We start from the raw sequence: 13,661 nt of genomic DNA, 5'->3' as shown, positions 1-13,661 counted from the left end.
GACTGGCTAGAAAATGTCCTGGGTCCAGAAAAACTTGGGTGACTTCTTTTCAAGTCACCACCCCCATACTACCTCTGGTATAGAGCTTTATTAACTCTGTCCTATCTTTCTGTCTCTGTAATAATATAATTGTTTAAAGCTTCCAGCAAGAGTTTGAGCTTGTGTTTTCTATACATAGCTCAGAGCAAGAACCTGTAGCTATACACCTCACTGTAACAGTTTCAGGAGCCCAACAGGGCTCCCAAAACAGTTTCCTCACCGTTACAAATGCCATGGTGACTTTGGGTAAGATGGTTTTCTTTATCTTTCAAAAGTGGTTATTAAAAATATTCCTTGCTGCCGGGCGTGGTGGCGCACGCTTGTAATCCCTGCGCTTGGGAGGCAGAGACAGGAGGATCGCGCAGGTTCGAAGCCAGCCCCGCACGCTGGCTTAGGAGACCCTGTTTCCAAATAAAAATGTAAAAATAGGTCTGGGAGTGTAGCCCGGAGGTAGAAGGGCTTCCAGGAACCCCAGTACCACCACCCAAAAAAAAAAAAAATATATATATATATATATATATATATATATATATATACACATATATATATATTCCTTGCCTATAGGGATGTTATGGGAATCAAATGAGTCAAAGTGAAAAAAATTTAAATGAAAAAGCCTTATGTAAAGCTAAGCTCATATTATATAAACACTATTTCAATCACTTGTTGACAATTTTCACTTCAAGTGAAATAAGATATAAGAAGCCAGTTTCATTACTAACACTAATAGTAATAACGAATAGTCACAACCAGTCAACTGTCAGCTAGCTCAGTGTGTTAATTACCCACTTAGTAGATAAATGCTAGCTTCTAGCTGATTTCCCCCCACCTTCCAGGGGATTGGTGGCTGTCTTACTTCCCCTTACTCATTATCACTGGTTTAGCCCAGAATCTTGAGAGAAGGAAACAATGTGCTAGTACGTAAATATGTTAGGCGTCTACACAGGAGTACATCTTCCTCCAGCTTCCTCAGGCTTAAGGCACTTCCGGGAAAAAAAGGGAAGATTCTGCCAATGATGGTTTGATTGCATGTCAGAGTTTTATGGAATTTAAAAACAATGTGCTAAGTTTGCTTTTTCACATGTATAGGATGACTTGCTTCTCTTGAAAATCCAGGCAAATTTTCCAGGCCTTTCTGCACTTCTATGAGTTTCATTATCTGTGCTGCTGTCAACACCCTTAGCAAAGTGTGCAGTCCAAAGGAAGGATTCGTTCACTCAGGTCTTAAAAGTAGGTGGCTGAATAATAAGGGAAACACAAACATTTATAAAATCTTGCTTGTGGTCTCAGCATCTAAACTTACAACAGTCTTTGGGATGATTCAGTAGACCCAAATAATAAACTATATTATTCAACCTCTCAAAATATTCTTTTTTAAATAATAGAGTTAATGATTCTCTCTACACCATAGGTCTGTAATGATAATTAAATTAGACAGTACATGCCAAGTACTTAGGAGAGTATTTGGCACATATTAAATTTATTTCCCAAACATTTATTTAACTTCTATTAGCATGCTAAGAATTAGTCTAGAAACTAGAGAAATAACACTGAATGAGGTAGACCAGGTCCTTGCTATCTTGGAACCTATATTTGAGTGAAGGAAGACATAAAAAGACAGAAAACATATAATAAATATCTGGCAGCGAGAGATCGATGATTAGAATAAAACAAGATGATGTGGTAGGATGTTGGAGATGCTGCTTCAGATTGGGTAAGTTGGAAAATACATCTCTTCTCTTTGGAAGTTACATTCAAGCATATTAATTATTATTAATCACTATATGCAATACAGTACTGCTAATATATTATTAAGGCTAATTATAATAAACAATGTTATAATACATAATAAATATAATGCAATTACTATTCATTAACACTAATAGTAATAACGAATAGTCACAACCAGTCAACTGTCAGCTAGCTCAGTGTGTTAATCACCCACTTAGTAGATAAACGCTAGCTTCTAGCTGATTTCCCCCCACCTTCCAGGGGATTGGTGGCTGTCTTACTCCCATTATCTATGAGCACATCCTTGGGGAATGAAAATGCATCTTACTGTTTGTTTGAAAAAAAAAGTTAATACTGATGCAAAAACCCTACACATAATGCATATCAAAGCCAAATATAAATTATTTCTGAAGTTATCTGCTGTTGTGGCTTATTGCTGCCAGTGTGGGCTCTTCTATTAGCATGGATAAGTGGGACCTGACCATATGTCAAGAGAACACGTCCTTTCGAAGTGACCTCATATATCAAACACACACCCCTGGGATGCTTTGCCCCCTAACCACAATGACAGACTCTTCCAGTAGGTTTTCCATTTTTTCACCTGTGACCGTATGCTGTCTCCTGTCAGTGGTGTCAGTGTAGATGAGACCTTTCCCATCCTGCCAGAGCTGGTACTCTTTAATGACACCATTTGGTTTCTCAGGGACACTCCAGCTCAGATGCAGAGCCTCTGCACTTAGGGCTGTGATTCTTGGAGGCGGGATGCTCTCTGGAACTCCTTGGGCAGTAGCTGCAACTACCTGAAAACATAGGAATTAAATGGCAATTTATTGTAATAGTACACTAGGTATCCTGATCAATGAGAATGTCACCTTTGTTTTAAAATGTTGTTGTCTGGCTGGCATATCATTAGCAGGGGCCTGGAAAAGCAGTAGCCCTTTTTTATTCTTTCCCTCCCATCCTATTTAAACAATGAAATCTGACCTTGAATACATTACATAAGTCTCGGACTACCATTTATCACAACAGGTTCAACAACAATTTTGACGGCAGAGTGCAGCCCTCAGTTTAAAGAAGTAAAATCTGGCTGGCAGACTGTCTTCCTAGAGAACTCTTGATAACTCTCTTCCATATGGCCCATCAGTGTCTTTGCATTTTAATAGCCTGATTTTGTACATTTTAAGCACCAGTAAATATGGAGCAAAACCTACATCTGAACTTGCTTGCATATAATGTGCTTTGAACAGTATAAATCGGCAGACTTTTTTGGACTCTTTCTGTGACATCCAGGATGATTTTATAGGGTCTCCACTGTAGGAAAAGAACCGAGTAAGAAAGAAAAAAATTGAAAAATCTACCGGTTATTGAGTCAATAATGTCAAAACACAATTTGAGACAAAAACTGTCTGCATTTTTTTCATAGAATTCATTCTTATTTCACCTCTTAACCAATTGTTTCGGAATCTGGTAAGCATGAGCCCTATGTAACAAGTGTGGAATTGTGCACAAACTCTTTGGACCATAACTTTTTGTATATGTGGTACTGGGGATGGAACCCAGGAGGCTTTAACTCCAGGTTCTACTCCCAGACATATTTGTTTTTTTTTATTTAAAACAGGGTTTGCAGAGAGCCTCACTAAGTTGCTGAAACTGGCTTTGAACCTGCTATCTTCTTGTTTCAGTCTCCCAAGTACTGGGATTACAAGCTTGTGCCACCATGCCCAGCTAGACCAGAACTTTTGATTGGAACAATCAGCTACTGTCTGCCTCAGCAGGGCAGCCTCAAAGATGCTTCTAGTGAGCTGTTGAACAAAACTGCACACATGTTCTGTGGTTGAGCCTCTGCCTTTTTTTTTTTTTGTCTTACAAGTATTGTGAAGATGCCACTCTTCTAACATTTTAACCATATGGCAAGGATCAGAACTCTGTGCTCATATTTCCTCCTTGGCGGCTTCTGACAAGGTTGACTTCTGTGAAATGGCTCTTTATTTTCCTTCTGACTTGTTTCATCCCCATCTCCTTGAAGATTTTCTTTCTTCTTCATTTGGTAGAGTTTTCCAATGCTCATCATCTTTGATACTCTATTTTTGTCTCTTTCAAGGGTCTCCTTCAATGACCAGACTTAAACTCGGTGCTTCAATTTGCCACACAGATCTTTCTAGAAAGCTCTCATCACCTAATTCAGCATAAGAGTAGGCATTTCTTGTAATGTGCCAAATAACATCTGTTTCTGCCACTCTGCTATTTAGTCCTTCCCTTTCAAAATTTTTTTCCCAAAACTTCATTTTTTAAATTGTATTCCTTTAAAAATGTAGCTCTTTCTCTCTTTCTCTCTGACTGCTTCCTTCTCTTTTCAAACCCGTTGCCTAAATAGATCTCTTGGGTGTATAAAAAAAATTAGCTCTTTGTGTTTGCTTATAGAATGACAAAATTAGCTACAAGTTACTCAATAAAGATACCTTGATTCACGTCTCTTAACTTTTATTCTTCTAGATGGGGTTGACTATCAAGTCTGTAGATGTTGTCCTCTGCTAGTTGATGCATCTTTCTGATCTTCTCATTTGGACCCCTCACACCTAGGTCTAGGACTTAATTTTTTTCTTGTTTGGGCTATTAAAGAAGCTTTATAACCAGCTTCATTTTATATGCCAGAATATTTTGCTTTTTCTGTTTAAGAGCTGGAAATTTTTGTTTATACGATATTTAAATATAAAATATTTTTAACCAAAGAAGGGCTTGGGATTTTTTATGGATTTATAGCATATTAGCCATCTTAGTCTAATTTGTTGTAAGAAGAGAATACACGAGACTTGGTAACCTACAAAGAAGAGGCACATTTGTACTTTTATGTATATTTTTATTTTTTGGCTCATAGTTCTCGAAGCTAGGAAGTCCAAGATTTGGTGGTCAAATCTGGGGAGAGCCTGTGCTACTGCAACTCATCCAGGGAAGTAAAAGGACAAACCGGAGAGGCAGCCGCACTCTGTAAACAACCCCAACTCATGGTAACTAATGATATCCTATGAGAGCAAAAATTCACTTTCTCAAGACAGGAGGGCATTCATCTCTCATGACACAATCTCCTTTTGAAGGACCCACCACCTCTCAAAACTCTTAAACTGGGACCAAACCTCAACACAAGTTTGATATCATTTGTCTGGAGGCAAATGATACCAAACCATAGCAATTACCTAAAAATAATTGATGGAAGAAGAGTTGGAAAGAAAAGATATTAATTCAAGATTTTACTTATTTATTTATTTATTTATTTATTTATTTATACATTAATGCTTGGATAAAACTTCCATACAGATCCCTCTTCTTTGAGGCACAAGTATTAGCACCTAGTTAATGTGACACATGAACACCTTACTCAAAATCACTTTGAGGAGGATACTGTTTTCAGTCATAGAAAAAATTCTCTCACAACAAGGACACTCACAGAAGGATCACACCGGATTTTTCTTTTCAGAGTTCAGGTAAAGAACCCTTACCTTGCTGCTGACAGCACAGCCAGCAATCGTGCAAGCTTTCAGCTGGTATGAATATTCCTGAAATGGCTCAATTCCCTCTTTATCAGAGAAGCTTAAGGATGTTCCTTGAAAGCGCTCAATTCCATTTCGAAGAAGAATATAGTAAATAATAGGACCTAAAAAGATACAGAAAAATAGATGTGTTTGAATATAGTATCATTTTATTTATTTTTCGTTTTCTGTATTTTACTTCCTTTTAAAAGCAGGAAGTAAATGAGATAAAAGAGAAGTGAACAAGAGAAAGTAAAAGTGAAAGAGAGAAAGTGGAAGTGAAAGAGAAAAAATAGAAGTGAAGGAGAGTAGGAGGAAATAAAAGAAAGGAAGAGAATATGATAGGAAGAGGAAGTGAGAGGAGCAGAAAGAAAAAGTAAAGATGAAAGAGAAGAAATGGAAGTGAAAGAGAGGAAGAGGCTGTAGGGAAGAAGTGAGAGGAACAGAAAGTAAAAGACAGAAAGAGGAAGTGATAGGAAGAAAGAAGTGAGAAGAAGCAGCAAGAGAGAAAGAGAAGTGCTAAAGGACAGGAAATGAGAGAGAGGAGGAGGGAGTGAGAAGCACAAGAGGTGAAAGAGAAGAAAAGGACATGAGAGGAAATAAAGTGAAACAGATGAAGAAGGAAGTGGAAGAGAAAAGTAGAATTGGAAGTAAAAGAGAGGAAGAGAAAGGGAAAAGGAAGAAAAATGTGTCTTATCATTTTAACCATTTGCAAACATTCTGCATATTTGCATAGCATTAGTTAATTTTAGTATTTTTTGCTATGTTCAAGCAGTTTTTAATTATACCATCATGGAACTGGTAGATTCATGACACAGATAATTATTTATGTGTATTTCCTTTTGACATAAAAGAATTACATTAGCATTAAAACTATTTTGCCTTTCCTGCACATACTTTGTTTGCTTGAAGCTCAGATGCCTACTAGAACTTAAGGTACTTCTAATCATTTATTTAAGTTAAAAATTAAGAAGTCACAAAGTGAATGATTACCTGGTACATAAGTTCCTCTTACTAGTAAATACTTCTTAGTGTTTAAGTGTATGCTAAATAAATGTAGATTACACTCATTTCAATTTTCTTATAAATTTGTGAGATAACAGTTATTTCTAGTTAAAAACCAGATTAATACCATTTGGCTGAATGGGTTTCTTCCAGTTTAAAATAATTGCATCCTCGAGATTGCCTGTTTTGGTCCATCTAGGAGGACTCACTCCTTGAGGCACATCTTCTTTTGTGTGGACTTTAACAGCTTTGCTGAATCCTTGCCCATAGCTATTCCATGCAGAAATCTTATACTCATACATTGTATATGGATCAAGGTTCACATCTGGAAATAAAATTCAGGATGGGAGATTTTCTTGTTTTTTGTTTTCTTACATTCATACTATGAATATATAAACCTTTAAGTATAAAAACACAATGCAGTATTTTTAAAAACACATAATGCTCTCATCTCTTTGTGTATAACATTTTAAAATATTTTATTTTTCTAAATCATAAAAGGCATTTTAAGTGTTAATGGATGAATAGATACAAAATTATATAGAACATAATTACCATTTCTGAACAGAGAAATATAGATACATTCATTAAGGGAATGCATGAAAAATAAAAGCAGTAGACGAATGTGTGATTAGATGCTAATGCTTCACAAGTTTATATATCTTTACTTCTGTATAAGACAGGTTTGCCAACAATATTTTATAATTTTATAATTTTAAACTTGCCAATTATTACTATTATTTTGTTAATATTATTTTATTAAGATAGTATATGAATTATAAAATAGTTGTATTTAACACAGGACTTAAAACTTGGCTTATTATGGCACCATGTTAGTAAAAACAATGAATCTGTACTCCAGTGCATCTGCATATATCCTCTTCTCTTCTCCCACAACCAGAACTGAAACCAAAACCCAAAACAGCCAACCCAATTCAAACAACAAAACTCTATGAACGAGCTTTTGAAATGGCAAACTGTGTATTAGATAATGGTCCTTTTGATTCAATGGTGTCCCCAATGTCTTAGTTCCGTGTTAAGCTTCAGTAATTTCAGAAATAAATGTGAAAACTTTACAAAAAAATTTGCCTGAGAGTTTAATTGCTTAAATTTATTTCCCACTTACTTAATTTCATGAATTTAGAAAGATCCTTCCTTCCTTCCTTCCTCTCTCCCTCCCTCCCTCCCTTCCTTCCTTCCTTCCTTCCTTCCTTTTTTTTCTCTTTTTCTTTCTTTCTTTCCTTTTTTCCTTTCCTTTATTTTTCTCTTTTTCTTCTTTCTTTTTCTTTATTTTCTAGATGATTCTCAGATTGAGGATCAGAAGAGAAGAACCTCCTGGGCTGCCCATCACCTGCTCTACCTCCATTGGATGTTGGGTAAATTCTGTTCATCCACTGGGTTGTTTGAGTCACATTCTCCTAACAAGCTTTACTTTACAATAAACTAGCCCAACTTTATAGAATTAATATGAAAATAAATATAATATGTTATGTCAGAGGACTTTATAAAATGTAAATTTTTATACAAATTAAAAAAAATTATTGCTATAGTTGGAATTTTGAATGTTTCCTGGAGGTGCATGTGCCAAAGGCTTGTTTTCCTAGCCTGTGATACCATTGGAAGGTAGTGAGACCTTAAGAGGTAGAACCTTGTTGTAGGATGGACGACTAGTGCATGCCCTTGCAGGAGACACTGAGATCCTGGCCCTTTTTTGTCTCTCTATTTTGCCTCCTGACTACATGAGGTGAGCAGCTTCACGTGTTAGGCATTCCTAGCCTGATGTTCTTCTCCCTTGCCATAGGCCCAAGAGCAATGACCTCCATGGACTGAAACCTCTAAAATTGTGAAGCAAAGCAAAACTTTCCATCTTATAAATTGATTTATTTTATATATTTGTTATAGTAAAGGGAAGAGGACTAATTAAAATTACTAACAGTGTTATTTTCTTCAGTAAGAAGGTATCTCCCACTTGTTGTCTATGATAACCATGAGCAGATTCCCAAATGTCCCTTCCATCCTGGTTAGATGTTACATTTCCCCATTTCCTCTGAAGCTTGTTATGGTTAAAAGATTCAGATATCACCATCTGAAGAAGTAAAGAAGAAGAATGGGGAGCTTTTGCATCACTTTTTAAGAGGAAGTCCCATGCCTTCCTTTGTCATTCTCATCTGCTTTTGAGCTGGAACTAGGATGTTGGACGGACCTAGGTTGCACCACGTGGGTGTTAGTATCAACTGAATCATGAACCAAAAAAACAAATGCAATATGATGCCTGAATGATCTTGAAAGACTGAGCTGCCCAAGCCATCTACCTACTCACACTCACTATATTTTTAATCTCTTTGCAATAGGAGATTAAACTGCTCATTGCTAACAACTGGTATTCCACATCCTTGCACCTATTCCACTCTTTCTAATCTCAGTGCTGCAGCTCTTTAAGGGACATTTCTTATCCTTTCTTCCACTGCTTTTCATTCTTTTTTTTTCCTATTCTCTCTCTCTGTTTTTTTTTGGTTTGTTTTTTGTTTTCATTTTCCTGTGACTCTGACTCTTTCAAAGATGTTTCTAGCCGGGCATGGTGGCTCACGCTTGTAATCCCCGCGCTTGGGAGGCAGAGACAGGAGGATCACGCAGGTTCGAAGCCAGCCCACGCGCTGGCTTAGGAGACCCTGTTTCCAAATAAAAATGTAAAAATTGGTCTGGGAGTGTAGCCCGGAGGTAGAAGGGCTTCCAGGAACCCCAGTACCACAAAAAAAAAAAAATGTTTCTAGCGTATAAAAACCAGTCTTTTTGTTCCACACATAAGGGTGGTTTGTTGAAATGTTGCTGTTCTTTAGCAATCTTTCTCATGTTTCAGAGCTCCTTATTTTTCTTTACAAGAATTACCAAAGCCCCTTTCCCAGGCCCCACACATTTCTTAGCTCTAAATAATGTTACATTATAATGGGTTACTCTTCTAATAACAGGGGATGTTTGGAAGATTGGATGCGTTTAATAAATGTTCACTTAATTTTTAAAGTGTCCCAGACATATTTGTCTTGTTTTAATCATTTTTAATAGCTGACAAAGTAACCCTTACAACATAAATATAAAATTGTGCCTCTTCATTGTTTAAAATAAACTTTGCAATCCATTCACTGTTGCATAAAGACCAGCTGCTTAGCATGGCATTACAGTCTAGCATAATCTGATCCCTACTCTTTGGTTTCATCTCTCACAACTGTCTCTGTCCTATTCTATACTATATCTATATTAAAGTAATTGTTGTTTCCCAACGTACTGGGCTTTCTGTTGCTTCTAGATTTTGCAAACACTCTACTTCCTCTACCTTCACTTAACCTCACAGGCTCCTGCTTGTCCTTTAATTCTCAGCTCAGGAATAGTATCTTTCCTGTAATCTTTTTTGACATCTCCAGTCTGGACTATCTGTCATGAAACACTCTTCGGAAGCATCATTGAATGATGATGCTTCCATCTATGACAGTACCTACAAGCATGCTCCTTATCACATTACCATGTAATTATGAATCTACTTCAAACCACCCATAGAAACTTTTGCTTGTCTTCATATCTACTGATCTGTACTGTGACCAGTTATTAGTAGGTACTTAATATTTTTGGATAAAAGAATGACTGCCTGAGTGAATGTGTTTTGCTTAGTGCTGGCATTGTTGGATTTTACTTTTAAGTTAAAAAAAAAGCCTGATTTATCTTAAATTGGTCTCAGTAGGATTGTCCTAGTACCACTTGTGTGCTTAGTGTTTTTCTTAAAAACGAAAGGTTTGTTACTGTTCATATTCAATTTATAACATTTTATGTCAGGCAAAGCAATCTGAAATGTGTACTTTAAAATCCTCATATTACATCAGTGGAAACATTTATTAATTTCTGGAGTGGGGTATTGAAAGTATGTCTTAAAAGCTCTTCAAAATCCTGACCTTGATTACAAGGGGGCAGATAAAAGTAGATTATTTTCTGAGATGGAAACCCAATAATTTTAAAATTAGGGCTGAGGTCTTAAATCTTAAACTGACAGGAGGAGGACACTGGAAATTTTAACAAACTCTTCTGTACCCTCAAGTCTTTCCTCAAATTAATTCCAATACATATTCTGTTAATGAAATATAACGTACTAAATCTAAATAATGAGGTACAGGTAAATAAGGATGCACTGTTATTGAGAATATTTTAATATAACAGAAAAGATGGGACAAATGTCCAAATGCATATGACATATGGTAAAAACTATGAACTTTGTGAATAATGTACTATAGGAACAGAGGTGGGGCCTGGGCTTGGAAGCCTACACTGAGGACATGAATCCGGTTCTGGTCCTTGAGTTACACGATAAAGGAGGACAGATGAGGTGGAAGGAACAGCTTGAGGGAGGCGTGAAACACTGTGAAATAAACTCTTGTACCATGTGGAGTCTTCTAAATCTGCTCTTTTTAAAGATGGCATGACTTGAATCTCTTTTCTTACCATAGCAAGTATCTACAGATATGACCATCAGTTTCCTGATCTCTTAAATGATAATGCTGAATGATTGTTTTATGGGCAGCTGAGGCAAGGTTTGAAGTAACTAACACAACACTGGGACTAAAAAAATATTCTGTAAACTTTATCTCTATCTCTATTATTATTATTATTATTATTTTTTGGTGGTACTGGGGGTGGAACCCAGAGGCTTTCTACCTCCAGGCTATACTCCCAGACCTTTTCTATATTTTATTTTGAAACAGGGTCTCACTAAGTTGCTGAAAGCCTCACTAAGTAGCTGAGGCTGGCTTCGAACCCGTGCGATCCTCCTGTCTCAGCCTCCTAAGCGCAGGGATTACAAGTGTGCGCCACCACTCCCGGCTATCTCTATTCTTTCTTTAATTTCCCCCCTCTTATCTCAGTATCCTGCCTGATATTTTTTATTCTTGAGTTTGCTGCTATCACCACCATTGGTTGAGTAAGGCAGGATGATGACTGGTGATAGAACAGAGCAGTGTTTTGCCTGTTAAACTACAGTGTGCTTGGATTGCATATCTTAAGTGGATTCTATTTAAATCTAGATGAAAGATGAAACACATACATGTGCACCTGGTCCTTCTACAAATGAACACATTCTGTAAGAACTAAGTGAATGGACCAAAAAACTTATGTATATATGTGAATTCATATATCATACTACCAATTATAATCTTAATATCATGTATAGGGAAGGGGAAGGAGAGGGGAAGAAGCTGGAGGAAGTTCACCAAGTGTTGTGTGCATGTAAAGTCCCTAACACTCTGAACTACATTAAGATGTAAGACTATAATGCAACAATAAAAATATTAAGAAAAAAAAGGAGAGCGGAATATTTAGAGATAACCCTAAACCTCACAGTATTTCTCACTCAGTTCAGCTAGTGGGTCAAGGTGGTGTTTAGAAATCAATAACTGAATTGTTCTCAAGCTGTTTAGTCATTTGTGGGAAATACTACAATTAGATTTACCTCCTCAGAAAAATTCTGCCCAGTTTTCTTAGTAATCAGAAGTTCTAGCCTTCTTTCTTCCCACAAATTTAGCAATATTTATTCATTGCACTCACTGAAAACTACATTTAAACATTGTTTTTAATACTAAGGGTTGAATCCAGGGTTATTCTACCTCAGGGCTATACTCATAGCCATTTTAATTTTTTATTTTGAAACAGGAGCCCACTAAATTTTTGAGGGTCTTGTTAAGTTTCTGAATATGATGTCAAACTTATGATCCTCCTTCTCAGTTTCCCCAATACTAGCATTACAGACAAGTCCCGCTACTCCCAGCTTATATTCAAATATTTGAAAATAAAAATTGAATTCATTGTAAATTAACAGATATACCAGAAAAGGGAAATGATTTGCCAGTTTCTCTGTTCTTTATTCTCTACATAGTCAATTTAAAATAGTATGCCTTGGGCTGAGACCAGAAGATTGCGGTTTATAGACAGCCTCAACTACTTAGTGAGGCCCATCACAACTCAGTGAGACGCTGTTTCAAAAATTAAAAAAAAACTAAAAAAAATGGGGCTGGGGGTGTTGTTTGGAGGCACAATCCCCCTGGGTTGCATCCCCAGTACCGCAAAAAAATAATAAAATAAAATAGTATGTGTTAAAAATTTAATAGATTTAAAAAATCTTAAACTTACTAAACTTTGACTATCCAGATTATGCCTTACCTTTTAACTAGATAGCGCCCAAATTTGATGTAATTAATTGTTATCAGGTTAAAGTGGGTGATGTCAAAGTAAAAGAAATCTGACTGCTCAGCTGTTTTTTAACTTCTGAATTCAGCCCTGGGCAGACAGCTCAGTTTCTGTTACCTGTAAAGGAGTGTGTGTTTACATTTCCTTTGTGAACAGTCTCTTCAGCAGATGAACATATTTCTTCAATTGATGCCTTCACCATGGAATTGCCAGACTCTTTTACCACAGTACAAACATGGCTGGTAGAATTGAAGTCACACAGGCCGCAGAGTGCTGTGGCTTCCACAGATACTGGGCAGAGAGTCTTACACTCTTTGGTCTCCTAAATTAGTGATAGGAATGAGGAGAAGGAGAGAAGAACTTTGAAATTTCATTTAGACATATATAGGGTCAATTTTTACACCTTTCAAATGATTTGTCACTTATTTGATGAACAAATATTTTGAAATTCATAAAAAACAAATGTGGTTTGTCTAAAAGAAAGAGAATTTACTTTGAATGACACAGATTTGTATAAAAATTCCAGTTCTGGAACATCTTAACTTTGTGAATTTGAACAAGTCATTTATTCTCTCAAAGTCTCAGCTTTCTTAAGTGGGAAAAATGAAAATTAAATTTACAATGAAGGTATAATATTTGAATCATATAAGCTAGTCTCTGTAAACAAGAAAAGCAACATGTAATATTTGAAGAATGTTAAAAATGAGTATTTCAGCCAGATATGGTGGCACATGGCCATAATTCCAGTACTCGGGAGGCAAGAGTTAATCAATGGGCAAGAAATAGCAAGAAAAAAAGAAAAGATTAGCTTATTGAGACCAATACTCAAATAATGAAAACAGATAAAATGGAAGCAAAGTAATCAAATAAATACTTAAATGTTTCCTTGAACTGTTGTTTATAAATTTCAATGGATCTTATTGAAAAAGTCAAGGAGAACTGGCTAACCATTTGTAAAAAGATGAATCTAAACCCCTATATCTCACCAAACACAGGAATCAACTCAAGATGGATCAAAGACTTAGAAATTAGACCTGAGACTATGAAGTTAGTAGAGGAGAGCATAGGTTCAAAACTACAACATATTGGCACAGGCAGTAACTTTCTCAACAAAACCTCCAAAGCTCAGGAAATTAAAGCAAG

General features: G+C 36.3%; 1 protein-coding gene across 2 annotated transcripts in view; it reads right to left on the bottom strand.

Moving 5' to 3' along the window:
* The window catches only part of USH2A (usherin), a gene marked incomplete at both ends in the record, with an annotated part of 871,783 nt that overhangs the window by 190,322 nt on the left and 667,800 nt on the right, over positions 1-13,661 (bottom strand). For both annotated transcript variants that reach the window (XM_080698222.1, XM_080698223.1), the window contains 4 exons: positions 2,372-2,570; positions 5,265-5,419; positions 6,427-6,624; positions 12,636-12,840. In XM_080698222.1, coding sequence (XP_080554348.1) covers positions 2,372-2,570; positions 5,265-5,419; positions 6,427-6,624; positions 12,636-12,840 — 757 coding nt within the window. The remainder of the gene's footprint in view (positions 1-2,371; positions 2,571-5,264; positions 5,420-6,426; positions 6,625-12,635; positions 12,841-13,661) is intronic.

Source organism: Muscardinus avellanarius, assembly GCF_963383645.1.
Source record: "Muscardinus avellanarius genome assembly, chromosome: 7".
Classification (NCBI taxonomy): domain Eukaryota; kingdom Metazoa; phylum Chordata; class Mammalia; order Rodentia; family Gliridae; genus Muscardinus; species Muscardinus avellanarius.
Note: the sequence above shows the minus strand (reverse complement) of the source record. Positions and strands in the feature narration are given on the sequence as shown.